General features: G+C 41.9%; 1 protein-coding gene across 1 annotated transcript in view; it reads left to right on the top strand.

The window, feature by feature from the left end:
- The window catches only part of kif1aa (kinesin family member 1Aa), a 44,246-nt gene that overhangs the window by 14,820 nt on the left and 10,404 nt on the right, over positions 1-19,022 (top strand). Inside the window, exons 13-38 of the mRNA XM_030049149.1 lie at positions 167-309; positions 1,652-1,690; positions 3,358-3,560; positions 4,407-4,486; positions 4,636-4,711; positions 5,428-5,507; positions 6,025-6,131; positions 6,235-6,318; positions 6,478-6,658; positions 7,598-7,670; positions 8,247-8,337; positions 8,430-8,578; positions 8,678-8,856; positions 9,300-9,437; positions 10,421-10,723; positions 13,075-13,193; positions 13,315-13,400; positions 13,493-13,622; positions 13,758-13,920; positions 14,048-14,138; positions 14,400-14,518; positions 14,632-14,687; positions 16,462-16,570; positions 16,798-16,864; positions 16,965-17,049; positions 17,164-17,269. Coding sequence (XP_029905009.1) covers positions 167-309; positions 1,652-1,690; positions 3,358-3,560; positions 4,407-4,486; positions 4,636-4,711; positions 5,428-5,507; positions 6,025-6,131; positions 6,235-6,318; positions 6,478-6,658; positions 7,598-7,670; positions 8,247-8,337; positions 8,430-8,578; positions 8,678-8,856; positions 9,300-9,437; positions 10,421-10,723; positions 13,075-13,193; positions 13,315-13,400; positions 13,493-13,622; positions 13,758-13,920; positions 14,048-14,138; positions 14,400-14,518; positions 14,632-14,687; positions 16,462-16,570; positions 16,798-16,864; positions 16,965-17,049; positions 17,164-17,269 — 3,057 coding nt within the window. The remainder of the gene's footprint in view (positions 1-166; positions 310-1,651; positions 1,691-3,357; positions 3,561-4,406; positions 4,487-4,635; positions 4,712-5,427; positions 5,508-6,024; positions 6,132-6,234; positions 6,319-6,477; positions 6,659-7,597; positions 7,671-8,246; positions 8,338-8,429; positions 8,579-8,677; positions 8,857-9,299; positions 9,438-10,420; positions 10,724-13,074; positions 13,194-13,314; positions 13,401-13,492; positions 13,623-13,757; positions 13,921-14,047; positions 14,139-14,399; positions 14,519-14,631; positions 14,688-16,461; positions 16,571-16,797; positions 16,865-16,964; positions 17,050-17,163; positions 17,270-19,022) is intronic.

The raw sequence follows: 19,022 nt of genomic DNA, 5'->3' as shown, positions 1-19,022 counted from the left end.
CAGGCTGCAGCGTTGTGTAACAGAGTAACAGTGGGTACAGATCAGATGGTGCATGGTCGTGTGGAGGTGGGGGGATGAGGGGGGAGGTTGTGTGTTGTGTTTGTGTGTGTGTGTGTTACTCTTTCCGCCCTCGCATGTGTAAACACGCTCACATACTCGCCTACAGGTATGCAGACCGCGCCAAACAGATCCGCTGTAATGCTGTCATCAACGAGGATCCCAACAACCGATTGGTGCGCGAGCTGAAGGAGGAGGTGTCTCGTCTGAAGGACCTCCTGTACGCCCAGGGCCTGGGAGACATCATCGAGAGTAAGGGATCATCTGTCGGCCTTATGTGGCCGCTAGGGCGATGTCCAGTGTTTATTGCAGAAAGCGTTTAATAGTTGTGTATCGAGAGCCTTTTCTGACAGTGGTGCACAGTGTTCACAATGATACACACCAGGCTTGGACGATGTCAGATATTATCAAATAGTGCAACATTTGCAGCCACATGTGGCATTTTCTTACGTTGCCGAATAATCTTGTCCTCAAGCCGCCGGTTGAGCAGACTAGACCAAAGTCTTCAGTATAGAGCTTAGTTATTTTGACGTCATTATTCTGATATGTTTTGGAAGTTTCAGTTTTGTTTTGTTTTTTTCAATTGGTGCAGTTCTTTAATGTCTTGGTGATAACTGTTATTTTCTCAATCTTTAATTTGATTTTTGTACCAAATTTATTGTTTTTTCTATCTGAAAAATGTTTATTTCATTTAAATTCTGTTTTTTTTAAAAAAAAGTTTATTAAATTGGACCTGTAGCTAGTGGCCTTTATAACAGTCATAAACACAAATACAGGAATGTTGCACACTTCTCTCCTTACACAGTGTGTGGCCTCCTCATATTTGATGATGAGATTTTGAGCTGATGGTTAGTGTCTTATTTTGGGTGTGTGCTCTGACTGAACTGTTGTATTTAACAGTTGAACAAATACACAGGGTGACAGGGTGACAGGGTGCACAGCTGATTTTGATCACACACTTGACAGTTTGAATTAATCTGTAATTCATTTATATAAAACTTTTAAATTAGGAGATTTTCGAGGGAAAATTTACAATACAATAAAAATGTTATCAGTATTATAATAATAACAATTATTTTAATTAACTGATTTATAGATTTTAATTTTTCCCCTTTCCTCTGTTATCATATCAAATATTTTAACAGGACAGTATCGCAACATTAATTTTTCAGATATCGCCCAAGCCTGATATGCGCGCCCCTTCACTCTCTCCCCTGCCGACACAGCACTTCTCACAGGCACCGCATTTTTTATTTTTCATATTTTCACAGAATTTAGTATAAAATGATTACAAGAATGTTGGCTTTCTCATAGCCGTTGTTTTGGCTGAACCAGTGAGCGAGTCAGCGGCAGTATCGCTCAGAGACATCTGGTCTGAAATGAAAACACATGGCTATACGTTATTGCACCAAGAACACCAGAAGTCATTTGAACTCAGATTAATACTGCCTTTGTCTTTACGTTGACTACAGCGCTCAAATGTTCAGCTAACAACAAGAGAATGATTCAATCTAAAGATGTTGCTCTCTCTCTTCTCTCTCCCTTTTTTCTTTCTCTCTTCCTCTCTGTTACTCTTTATCTTCTCTTCTCCTAGCATATCGGGGCTCTGGCGCTGAGATAGCCGGTTTGAAATGTGTGTTCAATGGCTCTTGTTGCTTTTGCTCGTGTTGCAGCTTAGCTTCCCCAGCGCTTACTGTGGCATTACATAGCAGCTTCTCTTTGTTCTCTGCAGCACCACAATATCACGAGGAACTGATCAGATTGGTTTAGATGATCACCAATGATTTCTATTGAAATAGAAGGCGCTAATGTTAATGCAGTATGGATGACATCTAGGTTTGATTTTAGGGTGACTTCGCAGTTTTGTAATTGTCACTCTAATCCTGATATTTTGTGGCGATATGTGCCATGCTCGGTGCTGTAGAGATTTTTGTATGGCTTCATAGCTTGGTTCGTGAAAGCAAGCACTGACAAAACAATATGATACACACAAATCTGTGCCTTAATGAGATTTTTTGCTCAGTTCTTCCATTTACGAGGTGACTATGAGGGAGGCTTGCAGCCAAACAGCTGGCTCAGACAAAACAGAAGGTCCTCTGGCAGGATTTTTCTGTGACACCAAGCTCTGTCGCCTCCTGTTGGCTGCAAGCAATCAGACAAAAGGAAGCATGCAAACACACTGTAGGACGATGATGTAGCCTTCAGGGAGCACAGCACTCATTTCAATATTGGAGCTGTGAGGTAGTCATCTCCAGTGAGTTTGCAGCATAAATTTTTATAGTCTTTCCATAATACATGATGTTATTAACTGTACCGTGAAGGAGATATTATGTGATCCATCTTGGCAGACGTGGAGTGTCCAGATGGATGGGTGTGATACACCGTCCCACTTTATTGCTCTGTGTTGCCATAGCAGCAAGTGCAGGGTTGATATTCGTTATCTTGTAGAATGTAACTACGATTTAGCAATACAGAGTGCCAAAATACTAAGTGGAAATTATTAAGTATAATCTAAAACAGCTTGTTTTGATGAGTAAATAGTAGAATAATGACCATCAAATTATTTCCATCTCTTATTTAAAGATTTTGGTCGCATGGTTGTCCATACAAACCTTTCACTCTGCCGGAGAAATGGTTTTCCTCTTACAGTGATTTATTTGGTAGTGATTATTTTAGAGGAGCTCACAGAGCACTAAATGAATTCTGCCAGCTTTTAGATGTAATCTGAACTGTGAGTGCTGGCGTCCTGGTGTTCGCTCCAGGAAATAGACCATTTTTACGAATGAGTCATCGTGTGCTCACACATTGTGTATGTAGTTCTGGATGTCTGATGATTCATTTCATTTTTACTGTAAAAAGTGCTGTGATTTACAGAATGGCTTGATTGATAATAAGCAGCAGAACCCCAATCCTCCAGCAGAGTTTTCCTCTAAAATTGCAGATGTATGGTAAATTTCCTGATCTGGAATCGAATAGTCCCACATAAAGCACTTTGCTTGAAGTTTCTATGTTGTAGCTGCTTTTTCGTTCAGTCCTCTAGTGGCTTGATGCCCCCATTTTTGCATCTTTTAAGTCTTTGCGTGTGGCTTTCAGCTGGTGCTGCTCTACCTTGTGCACTCACAGTCAAATATCTCTCTGTGAATTAGATTGGTTTCAAACTACATATATTCTTTCTCCTTCTCTATTTTCCCTTCTCTTCTCTTCCTTATCTCTTTGCCGCTCTCCGTTTCTTTCCTCCCTGTTTCTGGCTGCCCCACCCCACTTCCTGTACACTCCCCGCACCCCTTCCCATCCTGACAGACCTATCCGATTACAAGAACAATAACAATAAAGGCCAAGCTGTCAATCAAAGGGATGATCTCTCCACAGTGACCAATGCCATGACGGGGATGAGTCCCTCCCCGTCTCTCTCGGCCCTGTCCAGCCGTGCCGGATCCATCGCCAGCCTCCACGACCGCATCATGTTCAGCCCAGGAAGTGAGGAGGCCATTGAGAGGCTGAAGGTGAAAACCGGAGAGCACACCTATTTATACCCACTGTCTGCTATGACACACTGTAGTCTAATTACATTAACATACTGGGTATCACTGATAAAATATCCAAGAGCACTTTTTAAACTGTTAATCATTACAAGAAGTGTTATTTAACAGCTCAAATTTAAGAAGTCGTGGTTTTTGCAGAACATGTTGTCTAGCATCAACCAAAATCAGCATCAACCAGTCAGTTCTCCTTATTCTCCATTGTTTCTTTCAACTAACACAGCCTGCTCTTGTAAACACATGTCTGCAGGCTCCGATCACATATGATGACGCGTTAGCTTGTTAGCTGCGTTATCCATGTTTTTAATCACCCGACCAGTGTATTTCCCTCATTTAAATCCAGCGGTCATCGAAGTAGTTGTAAACGTGTTCCAGGTGGAGAAACACCATTGGTATGTTTTCTCAAGAGGGCCCGTCTTTATTTATGTAAACTCTACCCTTGGGTTTGTGTTTTTCCTGTGTTAACGTATGGTATTGGCTGTGTTATTATTTATAAAACAAACATTTCATAGTGCAGATAATTGTTTTCAGTACAAGCATGGTGAAATGATTTCTGTGTGTATTACTAATTATTTAATATTCTCGCCACATTTTTCTAGTAACACAGTAATACCTTAAAACCAAGATCATTTTGGTCCTGATAATTATGATTTTGAATTTTCATACTGTCCTGTTTGTACTGGGTATTTCTCCTGATTTTTCATTACACATAGAGTGTCTTGCAGCTGTACGTTACCCGATCATATTGAAAATAAATGCAGGGTGATATTTTGAAGTGCTCACTATATTAATCATGCTCATTTCTATCAGGAAACGGAGAAAATAATTGCTGAGCTCAATGAGACCTGGGAGGAGAAACTTCGCCGGACAGAAGCCATTAGAATGGAGAGGTGAGATTTGCCTGAGTCTCTTTATCAGCCAGGAGTTATGTTTGATTGCATCAGAGCAGTAAACTAGGAGGGTGAGAGACAGCCGTGCACCCTCACTGCCAATGAATGTGGTTAGCAGTCGTGTCACAGCGTTGTGTTGTCATCTGCAGAGAGGCCTTGCTGGCAGAAATGGGTGTGGCAATGCGAGAAGATGGTGGAACTGTTGGTGTCTTCTCCCCCAAGAAGGTATGAAGCCACACGTGCAGCTCAAGTGTGTCTATAAATGAATAAATGAAATGTTATTAAAGAATAGGCCTGCAAAATACTTTGAAGACTAAGAACTGTTCATTAAAATGTTTATTGATTTACTCTGAAGCCCTCAGATAACCCCAGAAAGCCCGAGCCTGTGTTTATTGACACAGTCGGGCTCTTCTCCCCCAACGAGGTTTGTAGCTCTGAAGTGTCTTTATCTTTCTCTGAGTGTTCCCCTAAACTCTAAAGGCATTATCTTCACCAAGACTGCTGCTGATCACTTGAGGGTTTCTCCTTTTCATTAAGCGTTATCTTAAATCTACTTCATTACTCACTGCAAACACACCCTCACTGTGCTTAGGGCAGTAATGGGTGTAAACATGGGAAAAAAAGATAATAGCGGTGCCCCCATTTCAGTGATTTATCGCTGCCTGCCTATGGGCCAATGGTGTCTGACGGAGACTACATTAAACACATTGACTCATGCTGTGGAGCTGTGGGGAGTGAATTTGTTTGCATGGTTTTAACTATTTCTGATTCTTCTTTTAAGTGAGGTTTTTTTTCCTCACTGAAACAAGACACCCTTTGAAAACTATGATGTGGAGTGTAAGCATATGTTATATTCTAAATAACATATGGACATTAAACAGTTTATTTGTGCATCTGATGAGCCATATTGCTGCTGTAAATCATCCCTTTTTCTGTGCTAGACTCCTCATCTGGTGAACCTCAATGAAGATCCTCTGATGTCGGAGTGTCTGCTGTACTACATTAAAGATGGAATCACCAGGTTAGAGATTTTCTGACATTTTATCCTAAAACCCCAGCCGCTGATTGCAGTAAAGTCCCCCTTGCTGAGAGACTTTTGCAACAGTACAGTTTTTTCATGTTTTGATTTACCAAATTAGATGTACTTTTCTCTATCAAATTTTTGACTTTTGTTATGGGGACTGACAGAAAGTAATAGCTAAGTTTTCCAGGTATTTTGGAAAATTCATTTGTAACTACTACAAACTTTGCCGTAAATTAGACATTCATTTTAAGTTATGATGGTATACGAAAGCTGAAAAGGCTTGTGTTATACAGCTGTACTCTGAAGCTTGAAATAGCTTTGTTGAAGCTGAACTTGCAAAAAGGCACATAATTTATGTATTAATATTACTTAAAGGCAAATGTAACAATACAATACATATTAGGATTTTTAATCAAATCATCAGACTGAGTTATTGATAATTGTTTTTGCTCTATGTAGTCCTGAATCTGTTTGTCATTGCTTTCCGTGACGTCATATTGTCATATTTTTACAGGGTGGGACGTGTGGATGCCAGCAGTCGTCAGGACATCGTCCTCAGTGGCCACTTCATAAAGGACGAGCACTGCACCTTTACCAGTGCTCCTGGTCCCATAGGAGAAGGTGAGCTAAACCTTTCCCTGTTCCATAGTCTTGTAGCACTGCACATTGATACTGTACATTGATGGATAGGACGTGAAGTCAAATTATTTCCTCTTTTCCCAAGCAGCTGTCATCCTGGAGCCCTGTGAAGGAGCAGAGACTTATGTCAATGGAAAGCTTGTGACAGAGCCCACCCTCCTCAAATCTGGTGAATTTCCTCTTTCCCTAAATTTCACTCCCTGTTTCTTGTGTGTAAAACCTTGTTGTTATGGCATACATGTATGCTTTGCTTGTATTTTTGTATATATTTATTACTATATACTCTGATGTAAGATGTGATTTTCTGTCTCTTGACCTCCTCTTGTAGGAAACCGCATCATCCTGGGTAAGAGCCATGTGTTCCGGTTCAACCACCCTGAGCAGGCCAGGGCTGAGAGGGAGAGGACGCCCTGCGCTGAGACGCCTGCTGAGCCTGTGGACTGGGCCTTTGCTCAGAGAGAGCTGCTGGAGAAACAGGGCATTGACATGAAGCAGGAAATGGACCAGAGGTACTGTTGAAAAATAACAGGAAACACCAGTGAGTGTTGGACAGCTGGCCACACAGATTAGAAAACTGACACACTTGGGTGATAGATTTCAGTCCATCAGTAATTTGCTGAATTGTTTTGGGATGTCAGTATGGTGCCATATTGATATGGCGTCATACAATACCAAAAAGACTTTGCCCACAACAGTACTAATAAAAAAGAAGAAACAGGCGGTACAAGCAGGCTACACAATATTAATTATACAGTATGAAGATTCAAATAAAAATAAAAAAAAACTGACCTGGAAAACCTATGATCATCCCAACATTAAACCAAGCTTTCTCCCTTCTGTTATGATGGCTCATCATCAAAGGATGAGACCAAGTACACTGAGCTGCCTCAGTGTTTGCCATTAAGTGTATGTCATTATTTTTCCCAAAACAAACATAAGAATGCTTGGTCACATGACAAATGGATGGTGACAAATCTGTCTGCCGGAAAAAGTGAATCTGGGTTGAACTTTCTGTCTGTCACAACAGATGGAAATCTGACAGCTCGGTTTGCACAGTGAACAGTTTTATTGAAAATAAACTGAAATGACAGGCAGAACAGAACCATGTGCCCGCTCCTTTATTGAGTCAAGAACTGGAATAAGAAAGGCAACGTAGATAGGAGGAGAGGATCTAGTCACTCACGTCTTTGCAGAAGGAAACAATTGAGGGGGGAATCAGCAAGTGGGGTGCAACAGAGAGTAATACTAGTCTGGTTATAATCTGAGGCTCAGCAGCTGTCACATCATACAAACTCACAGCACCATGACTACTAATCCTTTAAAATCAGTGGCATAGTAAATGATATGCTGCTCCAGAAACTTCAAGGCACTGGTGCGAAAGCCAAAGTGGTCTTTACTGTGGGATGGTACGTCATATCTTTGTTGTTCATCCATGTTTCTGTCTTCAGGCTGCAGGAGTTAGAGGACCAGTATCGCAAAGAGAGGGAAGAGGCCAACAACCTTCTGGAGCAGCAAAGACTTGTAAGATTTTCAAGTCTCATCATCCAAACACTGTGTGTTACAGTGTTGTTTACATTCATCATTAAAGACAGAGGAGGTTGTGAAGGTCTGATGAAAACCTCAAAACTACAACTTTGGTGGTTTTCCTCTTTCACCTTTCACCTTTATTTGTACTGAGCTATATAAGATAAGATAAGATAAGATAAGATAAGATAAGATATTTCTTTATTAGTCCCACATTGGGGAAATTTCAAGCATTACAGCAGCAAAGTGGAAAGCAAAATATCAAGCAAATTTACAGTATAAACAGATAATAAATACCAGCAAGCAATATAAACACTATAAACGAGGAATATAGAAAAAATAGAAATATGAACAATTTAAACAACAGAAGAAAATAACCTAAACCTGAGGAACAACACGCTCCGACAGAGGTTCAGAGTTAGCGTGAAACCATGAGACCAAGTGACAGAACCCGACGCCCGGTACTGGGATTCAGGAACTGTCAGACTTGATCCAGCCTATATATAAAGCACTTGAAGGGTTTGGTGGTGTCATGCCCACACTTTCTGACATTTGTCTGATTTAATTTCTTAGGATTATGAGAGCAAACTGGAGGCGCTACAGAAGCAGGTGGACCGCTATTACCCAGAGGCCCCTGAGGAAGAAGAGGAGCCAGAAGAGGAAGGTAGAGTAAAATCTGTCACATCTACACAGTTTTATGATGTTGGTGAGTAAATATTTGGAGTATGGTCATCTTGTATCGTCTTTGGCCCACAGTGCAATGGACTGAGAGGGAAACGGAGCTGGCAGTGTGGGGCTTCCGTAAGTGGCGGTGCTACCAGTTCACCTCCCTGCGTGACCTGCTGTGGGGCAACGCCATCTTCCTCAAGGAGGCCAACGCCATCAGTGTGGAACTGAAGAAAAAGGTTTCAGCAGTTATTGTTTTCTAAGCATTGCATCCATAGACTAATGACCACTCTAATATGGAGCTCTGACCACACTTTGTGCTCTTTGTGCTCCTCCAGGTCCAGTTCCAGTTTGTGCTGCTGACAGACACTCTCTACTCGCCCCTGCCTCCAGACCTGCTGCCTCCAGAGGCGGCCAAGGACAGAGAGAAGAGACACTTCCCACGCACCATTGTGGCCGTGGAGGTGCAGGACCAGAAGAATGGAGCCACACACTACTGGACATTAGAGAAACTGAGGTACATCAGCATGCCTTGGGATTTTTACAAAAGTGTTTTAGTCTGGAACAGGACCCGACTTTGGGCCACATGAATATCAAAATGGCACCTCCAGTCATTCTGGAAGAATTGGTGTCTTCAATAGCTGAAGACACCAATGAACATTTTAAATTTGGTACACAACTTGACAGTATATGCTAATGTGTTGCCATACTCTTCCCCAATACTTTCAGTAAAAGATACGTAAAATTAAAATAAATGACAGGAAGTAGTTGTGTTTCTAGAAAAAGAAGCCTCTGATAAACAAATGGGGCATCATTTTGAATGTCCGCGTTACATCTGCAGAAAGCGATAATTTTCTCAAAACATTAGCGTATTCAAAGCAAGAACCTTTCTCACTGACTTCCAAATATGCCTCTATGTTCGCACTGGTTTAGGGTGTCAATTGTCACTGTTCCTTGCAGGCAGAGGCTTGACCTCATGAGAGAGATGTATGACCGCGCTGCTGAAGTGCCCAGCAGCGCCGCTGAAGACTGTGACAATGTGATGACCGGAGGTGACCCCTTTTATGACCGCTTCCCCTGGTTCCGTCTGGTTGGCAGGTAAATGCTGACCAAGACCTATGGTCCCACACGTGACTAGGGTCAGGCAGATATGAAAACCCAGGCCACATATTATAGACACAGACGAAAAGGTCCACAGTGAGGAAACAGCTGCCCAAAATCAGTCACACTAACCTGCACTGTTCAATTCGTTATTTCTGGTAGATTTTAAAATTTATTACACTGTGAAATAACTTTGAAATTGAACTTCTCTGACATAATGGCAAATCGCAATATTCCTGAATATAATGGTTGAGGGAAACTGATGGACTAAGACTGACACCAGCATGAAGTCGGCTGCATATGCATTCTCTATAAAGACACATAAAACCTGCTGTTCCTAGTGTACAACATGCATCACACACACAAAACACTCTTGAGGACACTATCAAACATTTTTTCTTCATTTTAGACCTAGGCCATATCTTAACTGTCAACATGTGCCTTTTTTTGTAATTTGTAAGATGTAATGCAGTCATCTGTCATCTTCCCATGTTACACATCATTGTTTTGTTCCTTTACAATTCCTTGACTTTTTTCTGAAAGCCAATGTGACTGTTTCTCTGGTGAATGTAGGCTTGCAGCATTAACACAACCAAAGCTAAATCATGCCTGGCTCCTGCGGTACCTGGAAGTAATTAACCTGGAAGTGTGTCTCCCCCCTGCAGTATGCCAGGTCAATCAGCCTGGCTGATTGGCATCCTGTTGGCACTTGCAGCAAGTGTGATCAAATCCTACTACTCACAGCCTTTCTAGCTTGTTTTGCACTCTCTCATCTGTCCTGTCTGTCTCCAGAAATGCTACTAAAACAGAAATATCATAAAGAATTTAGAAAAAGCACTCCCATTTTGGCTCAAATGGAGCCAGGTTTTCTCCAGCGGCCCGGTAAATCTGGTCCTCAGTCCCGCTCTTGGTTGAACAAGTGTGTGCTTCTATCTACAGTAATTGTACTAACCTAGTTCCCATGTCTCTGGCTGCACCAGCAACCCTATTTTCAACACATGCATGAGCGAGCGCATGAGTGACCCTACCCCGTCCCCGACCGTCTCCAACTCTGAAATTACTGAGCTGGCTGACTCGCGGCGGGAGGGTCGAGGGGAGGAGGAGGATTTGGAGGATTTGGAGGACCTGGAGGATGATATCTTTTTGGACGACCCGTGCTCGGAGCTCGGGGCAGAGGATGATGATGATGATGATGATGATGATGAGGGAGAGCTCTGCCGAGGCTCCAGCGAAGGCCAGGATCCCTTTTACGACCGCTCACCATTATTCAGTGTAGTGGGAAGGTTGGTGAGGTTTCAGGAGCATGCTGGTGGAGGAAACTAGCTCTTTCACGCTGAGACACAGGGTCTGCTTCCCTTCCTCGAGGTCAGCACAGATAAAATGACATGTATGCACAAGCAATGCTCATCATTACACCTGAATATGTCAACTACCTTCTAACGTCTCACTTAAATGCACAGAGATGAACATGGGACTTTTTGTATACTGTGCACATGAATGGGGAGAGCACACACAAAACACATGAACACACATGTAAGTTCCTCAACTCATCAGTACCGGCCTGTCTTTTGTTTGCTACACTTTTTAGATCCACATTTTGCTGCTTTTGATTTAACAAATGTGCATTTTCTTTGGATCTCCCTTTTTAGGCTAGTAAACTATATATGGCTGTCACTGCAACATTGATTTATTGAGGGCAACTTCATTTCAGCAGGATGACCTCATTGGAAAGATGAGAACCAAAACATTCCCTGCATCTGATTATGAGCATTCATTTTGTCCACATCTTAAACACTCCCTGCCCTTAAATTCTTGCTTAGCTTTCAAACTCATGCTAGCCACTCCAGTTGTCATTCCAGCTCAGCTCTCACTGTCATAGTCCCTAAAAGTTTTGAAAGAGGAACTACTCATGCAATCCTGTGAAACCACTACACTGAATTTTTCATAATGCCTCTCAATGCAACACTGAGTGAACACTGGTAGACATTTCTGGGCTTCTAGTTTGATCTTTTCTGAACTCTATCTTTAACCTCATCCAATATGACTCTTGGCTATTTTTTAGTTGTGCTTACTGTCTTCTTATACACAAAGTTAGGCTGAATGCTTATGCTTGACAGTTACGATTCTACTTTGAATCAGCTGGGGGTGGGTTGGTTCATATCACTTGCTTCAACTGAAATCCAAGCAATGTTGATGCTCAACGGCTGCTTGAGGTGTGTGTCTCACTTTTGTGTATGTCTAAATGCAAAACTGTGGCTTTTAAAGGAGACCATGCGCTAGCTAAAGCACTGACATGTCTCATGGAGTATATTCAGATCTGATTTGCATAACACAGGAACCCAAAGCTAAATGTTCTCGCCATGCTGTGAAACCTGAATAAGAATAAAAAAAGAGTCTGGAAATTATCTATATGATACAGTAAACTGGTGTTCAAGGAAGACTCAAAATCTCAAGATGAAAGAGCTGGTTTCTACTGCAGCTGTCTCTTTTAGGCATGCCAGAGCACAAGTCTTTTAATTTTTACCTTTTTTGTCAATTTTTACTTGAATACGTCTGATGATGAACTAGTGCCCCTCTTTTGCACAAATTAGCACTCCAACCCAGGAGGTGGGCTTTGAGTTCTGATGTCATTTTTTTGGTTTTTGGTGTAGCGTACAATATGTCAAGCTGTTGGCAGTGTTTCTTCAAGCTGAGCCATGTTCCGTATGATGATTTCTGTTTCATTTGCTTTTGATTCCTTTGAGTCAAGAAGCTGAAAGCATTTTTGTTCACCTTTTTGTCCTGAGCATGCCTTCTTTGCACCTCACCAATCTTGTCATAATCCTTTCCCTTTTAACACTCTTCACCCTTAAATGTCTACCCCCATTGGCTCATGGAAAATCTGGTCCTTGACTGCAAGACCAAATATTATAGCTAATCACCACAGTTTTGAAAAAAATAAACAACAAATGAGAAACAATTCTCATCAAGATATTCAATACAATTTACCTGCTTGAGCAATAGGTAACTGTCAGTCTGTGTCACTGATGCACGATAATGTAAATGCAGTATTTACAAGTGTGAGATGTTGTGTGCCTCTAGTGCTCAGTGTGGCCCTCTTTATGTAGAGCCTCTCACTGAGGCACTTTGATGTTGTGAAAGCCAGTCTGTTAGAGCACAAAAGTACCATGCAATGGAAAACATATGGAAAGCATATAGAAAACATCAGTCAAATAAATTAAATTTGTTCTCCAGCTTAGTACTGAGCTGGTGTCCCATGTTTGGTGATCACTTGAAGCATTAGAAGTTTCACCTTACACACATGCTCCTTAGCCTCACCAAGCTTTGATCAGCAGAACACAAAAGTTGACAAATACTGCATATGACCCATAGGTGTCCCAGTGATACTATCATCAATAGATGTTTAGGAGAAGCCCCCTAACAAGCAATAGTAAAGGGCAGCCATGGCCATCGCAAGAGCAGTCCCAGCTTCTGTTTGGTTGCTTTGCAGCTCTGTGTTCTGTTCGTCCAGTCCAGTGATATTTTATCAAGTGTGAGCCTTCCCCATAGTTCTGTGTTGTCATTAATCTTCTCCCATTTCTTTCTCTCCTTCCTCTCTGTCTCCTTTGATCTACCTTTTAATCTGTCCATCAAGGGCTTTTGTTTATCTGAGTAACCTGCTGTACCCAGTTCCCCTTGTCCATCGTGTGGCCATTGTCAGTGAGAAAGGAGAGGTGAAGGGTTTCCTCAGGGTGGCGGTGCAGGCCATATCAGGTAAGGCCTGCATCATCAACCTCACTCTTGATCAGACAAAAGTACAGGGAGTGGTCGGAAGGACAAGCTATGTGTGACTTCTTGAAGAAGTGAAGTGAAGGTGCTTTGTGTTTCCCCCCAGCTGATGAGGAGGCTCCTGACTACGGCTCAGGAGTCAGGCAGTCAGGCACTGCCAAAATCTCGTTCGAGGATCAGCAGTATGAAAAGGTAGGCTTCAAGAAACTCGATACAGGATTCAAATTGATCTTCCCTGACCTGTGTTTACTAACCGTAGTCCATGTTGTACCTTGATGTCTTAGTTTCAGTCAGAGACCTGCTCTGTAGGACTGTCCCGTGCAGGAATTTCCCAGGAAGAGCTTCGCATTGTGGAAGGGGAGGGTCAGAACGCAGAGATGGGGCCCTCAGCTGATGAGGTCAACAACAACACATGTGCGGGTAATTGTATTTTGTGTGTGTGTGCGCGCGCTTGTGCATGTGTGTGCGTGTGTGTGTGTGTGTGTGTTTGTGTGTTTTATGTGCAACCATTGAGCTGTAGGTGATTTATATATGATAAATTCCTCACAGCTGGTGCAGAGGAGATGGAGAACCCACTAAAGGCCGGTCTAGACGGCTCTCTAGATGGGACTCTGGAGCACCTCAGGATTGGTAATGTTTTTACCTTCAGAGTGACTGTCCTGCAGGCTTCCAGCATCTCTGCAGAATATGCTGACATCTTCTGCCAGTTCAAGTAAGTATGCTTCTTGACAGTTTTCCTCTGGTATACCATTGCTGCTGTGATTGTTAAGACTAATTTCTTTTGTAGTTTCATTTGTAACTATCTGTTTTTTTTTTTTTTTTTATTGATTTGATTTCAGCTTCATCCACCGCCATGATGAGGCCTTCTCCACCGAGCCACTGAAAAACACAGGCCGTGGACCCCCTCTGGGCTTCTACCATGTGCAAAATGTAAGAAGTATTAGTGAGGATTCTGCACAGCAATATTACAGTTTAGCAAGCTTTGGCAGTTTTTGTTTTCTTTTCTAATTTACATATTTATTGTGAGGAGTCTAAATTCTCGCCAAACAAACTGTTGTATTACTTTGTCTTTTGTCACTTTATGACTATGATGTTACTTTGCCTTCCTTATCCAAACAATAAATAATTGCTCACAAAAGAGTTTTGACAGGTCTTTAGGTTCTAACACATTTCCTTTAACTGATTTTATAGATTGCTGTAGAAGTCACCAAATCCTTTGTCGAGTACATCAAGACCCAGCCGATTGTGTTTGAGGTGTTTGGGCACTACCAGAAACAGCCCTTTCCTCCGCTCTGTAAAGATGTCATCAGGTGCTGTGGCAGTTCAGTATTTCACTGTCATAGCTGGTATTCAGACAGGCATTGCGTATTGTTGGACCATCATAAAATGACTCATTATTTCTTGCTGTTTTTTCTACAACCAGTCCACTACGTCCCTGCAGAAGACAGTTCCCAAGAGTGATGCCGCTGTCTAAACCAGGTAAATACATTTCCAATTTTGTAAGCGGAGTGAATAAAATCTTGTTAACTTTAAAACATTGCAGTATTCTTGTACTGTGGCAACACTCCTTGGTTGAGTTACCTTGCTTAGATTGCACCATGTATTTTTGTTGCACAATCTTTGTACTGCTCTACCTGTAAGTCATGTCACCTTAGCTTCATGTTGTTGGGTGTGAAGCAGCGGACTCTGACACCTCACCGGACCGGGAGAAAGCGCTGGACCTGATCCGATACCTGGTCCCAGACGTGTTCAATGGGGCGCTGATGGACTCGCTGTCAGGCCACGCTCTGTCTGCTGCTGGCTTGGCCGCTTCCTTCCTACTGGAAGGGGAGCAGCAAGCTCAGTTGCTCGCTCCTCCTACCTCTATCTGTTCAGTTATTAAAGCTCAGACTCCGGGTTGGTTAATGATGGTAGATCCAAGAGAATCCCTGTAACTGAAAACCTTTTTATATCAGGTGTAAAACTCTGTGTGGCATGAGAGAGTCATTGCAATGCAAAATACTTGTTATGCCACACCGCATAGGATGGACTGTGAAGAATACAGCATGTTTTACCTTTATGTAGGGTTTATTTATTGTGTCTTATGAATGAATAGGTATTTCAAGCAATTGTGAATGCAAGCATCCAATCTGCTAAAGTGACATGGAGCAAGACACCCACCATCTGTGATTTCAACTTCCTGTGAAGGGAGAAATAAATTGAAGAGAAAAGGAAACAAAATCTGTGTTTCAAATCTGCAAATTTAAATCATTAGTAAAAATCTGACGAGTCTCAAAAGTGAAATAAATTGATATAAAAAGGAGAAATTTTAGTTGTGGGATTGGATTGGATTGGATTGGTTTTCTTGTGCTGTGTGTCCACTGTCTACTAGCGTGGTTGATTTTCCTTGCAGCTCCTCCTTTGAGTACCTCTTGAACTCTTGATCATTGGGCTCTTCTGCTATGAGCGTTGTCTGGGATGGGAAGATTGTTTTTTTTTTTAAATACACTATATACTGTATGGATTACATGTTACACAAAAATACAATATATACTGTATGTGTTACATATTATATTGGTGCTTGGTCAAATTCCAACTCTGCATGGAAGCGTGTGTCTTTCATTCACACTTTGGCTCTTAACTCATTTTGGGGGAACTGCTTCACATTGGAGAAATGTAGTTAGTCCATGTTGCTTTTATGATATATTGTTATATGTGTTATGTTATATAGTGTTTTCATCCTTGATCAAAACCATTTGTAGATTACAGGTACCCTACACAAATACTTCAAAGGGGAATACCATAATGTTTAAGTTTGAGCATTTGCTTTTACTCTTGCCTATGGTAGTTCAATTTATATTTGCAAACACCAAGCAGCTCTGTTACAAAGCTAGAAATTACAGGACCAAAACTGATTATCTATGATACAAAGCCTGACAATATATAGGTTATTTCATTTGACTGTTGGCGGCAGTAGTGCGTATTTACTAATACAAAAGTGAACTGTCAAAGAAAAAAGCTGATTTGAGTCGTGAAATTCATTGGTATTCCCCTACAGCATTTTTGATACAACTCCTGATAGAAGGATCCTCCTTCCACAGGACTGAGTGGTTCCTTTTCCTCCCTGCATCACTCTGGTTTCCTCTCCTCTTCCCTTTCTCTTTCCTTTGTGGGGTTTGAGCTGTTCTCAGCTCTCCGCAGCTGGCCAGCAGTGTGCCGTCCGCTTACCCTCTCTTTGTCTTCCTGTCCCCTCTCGATGTCCTTTTCAACACAGTTCCTGCCACCAAGCTGACAGCCTTGACCCGCCCCTCGGCAGGACCCTGCCACTGTAAATATGATCTTATGGTGTTCTTCGAGATCTGTGAGCTGGAGGCCAATGGAGAGTGAGTATCCTGTGTCACCTTCAGCTGAGCGAAGTGGTCTCTGCTACATACACACATAACATACATGACGGTTCATTTTTACTCCTCAGATGCTTTGAGTAAATTTGCTTTCTGTGAAGCTGAATACTTTAGATGTTGAATCAGTGAAATCTCACTATGGTTATTCTAATGATTTCACTGGTACGTGGCCAAATCAATAAAGGCTGAGTTTCTCTGTGTCTTCTCAGCTACATCCCAGCAGCAGTGGACCACAGAGGAGGCATGCCGTGCCATGGCACTTTCCTACTGCACCAAGTATGTTAATTACACTCACCAGAGGGACAAATGTTGAATATTTTGTATCACTCTGATCATAACCTCATTTCTCTTTTTCTATCTATCTGTCTATCTACAGGGACTCCAGAGACGGGTCACTGTCACCATTGTACACGAGTCTGGAGGTGACATTGAATGGAAGGATGTCCGTGAGCTTGTTGTGGGTAAGTTTGGTTTTGAGGTTTTCACAACCTGAAAACCAAACATTGAACCAAGACGACACCATGGCATTCAGCTGTATATGAGCTTTTGTCACTGAGGTATTTGTGCTTTTTTAGGACGGCTACGCAACACCCCAGAAGCTGATGAGACCATCATTGACCCGAATATTCTCTCTCTTAACATCCTGTCTGCTGGGTATGTCAGGCCCATGCAAGATGACAGGTATGTACTAATGTTGACATCTCATGGAAAACCATTACTTTGTTATATTGAGAGCTTTACAAATGAAGAACACTACCAGACCACTGCACCTTGAGAATCAACTCATTTTTGGATTCATGTGGTTTCCGGGAATTTAAATCAGAAATGTATAACGACAATAGATAAGCTTGTTTACTCGTCTGAGGGCTCCACTGCTACTGTTTTTAAATTGACAGCTCCTGCATTGGAACATGGCACAAAGGCAAATGCATGGCATGGTGCACCAGCTGATCAGAAAAAAAAGCATGGCACAAAATGCACAATGTGAAGATTCAAACAAACCACATCAGTTTCTTTTGTTTAAGTATTGTTTTCGCTGGGGATTTTAAATCTTGACATTCTGAAAATCCACTCCTTTGTCCCTCCAACGTTAATTTGCACAAATCAAGTTTCATCAGTCTAGCTGCAGGAGGTCACATATGCAAGAAATTCAGAGTGACCATGAACCAAAGAAATGTGAATTAGATTTCTGCTGAGCCACTACATAAGGCAAGATTTGTTTTGTTTTGTTTGTTTTTATACTTGAAGCAATCACATCAATCAGTGAAGATTTTACTCCTCCACACTGGCTGTGCGACCCTCCCTGGTGTTACAGTAAAATGTGCTTTGGATGTTTGATTGTCACCGTTACACCTTCATGTTGCATCTCACCCTGTGAATCACCTCACCTCTTAACTGTCACCATCTCTCACCCATGATCACATCTGTTAACCCCAGAGGCGATCCGCTGATAGATCACAAGCGTCATGCCACTAATCTTTACCAAGCACCTTCATTTTTACTGAACCTCACTCACATGTAGTATCATCAAGAATTATTAGCACATCATTAGAAAATAGAAAATGCATGTCACTTCTAACTTATAAAATGGGTAGTAGCAGTACACAACTAACTAACAACTTACTAACAAACCTTTCGGTGCATATTTGTGACCACTATAATGTCAAACATAGGATATATAACATCACATCAAAACTGTATTGAGGCCAGTGATTAACCACAATAGAGTCACAGTGGATATCAGTGACAATTGGATGACTGTCCCTAGGTCTGCCTCACCATTTAGCAGTCTCTAGATATATCAAAACCATGCCATACACTGCCATCACACACTGACTCTTCTACTGGTCTTGTTGAAGCCCTGGAAGTCAGGTTTCTGGCCTCATTTTTAGAGACAGATTTTGCAGAGCAGCATGGAACAGCTGCAGCAATCTTAGCCTGTCTGGTGATACAGCACCCCTACAGATAGCCCAGAGCCAGTGTCACTGATAAAAATAGGAGCATGTCAACGTGCCCCCTTTTGTGCACTTAAAGTCATACAGATATAAATTTCTACTGATGCAGTTATTAAAAAAAAAATCTATTTTGACTTAAATTTCAAGTAAAAACTGTTTTGACTTTATATTCCATGTGCTGTTGATGATAGGCCATGGACTGGTTGACTTATATTGAGGTGGTTGGAGTTTCAAGTTGTTCTGCAGCCAGCCAGTAGAGGGTAACAGGGGAACTGTTTCTCTCCAGTCTTTGGTGTTGGCTTCACAGTAAAAGTCAGAGGCGGTTTCGGCCTCAGTTATTTAAAAGGGCTGTTTCCCCATGCTAATTAGCAAGGCATGCAACACTAACCCTAGGATAATAATTAACATCACCCTCACAGTGCATTGGCATATCCTTTAACACCTAACCTCACTCACCATGAATATCACCAAGATATAGT

This window comes from Myripristis murdjan, chromosome 4 (genome assembly GCF_902150065.1).
Source record: "Myripristis murdjan chromosome 4, fMyrMur1.1, whole genome shotgun sequence".
Taxonomy (NCBI): Eukaryota; Metazoa; Chordata; class Actinopteri; order Holocentriformes; family Holocentridae; genus Myripristis; species Myripristis murdjan.
Note: the sequence above shows the minus strand (reverse complement) of the source record. Positions and strands in the feature narration are given on the sequence as shown.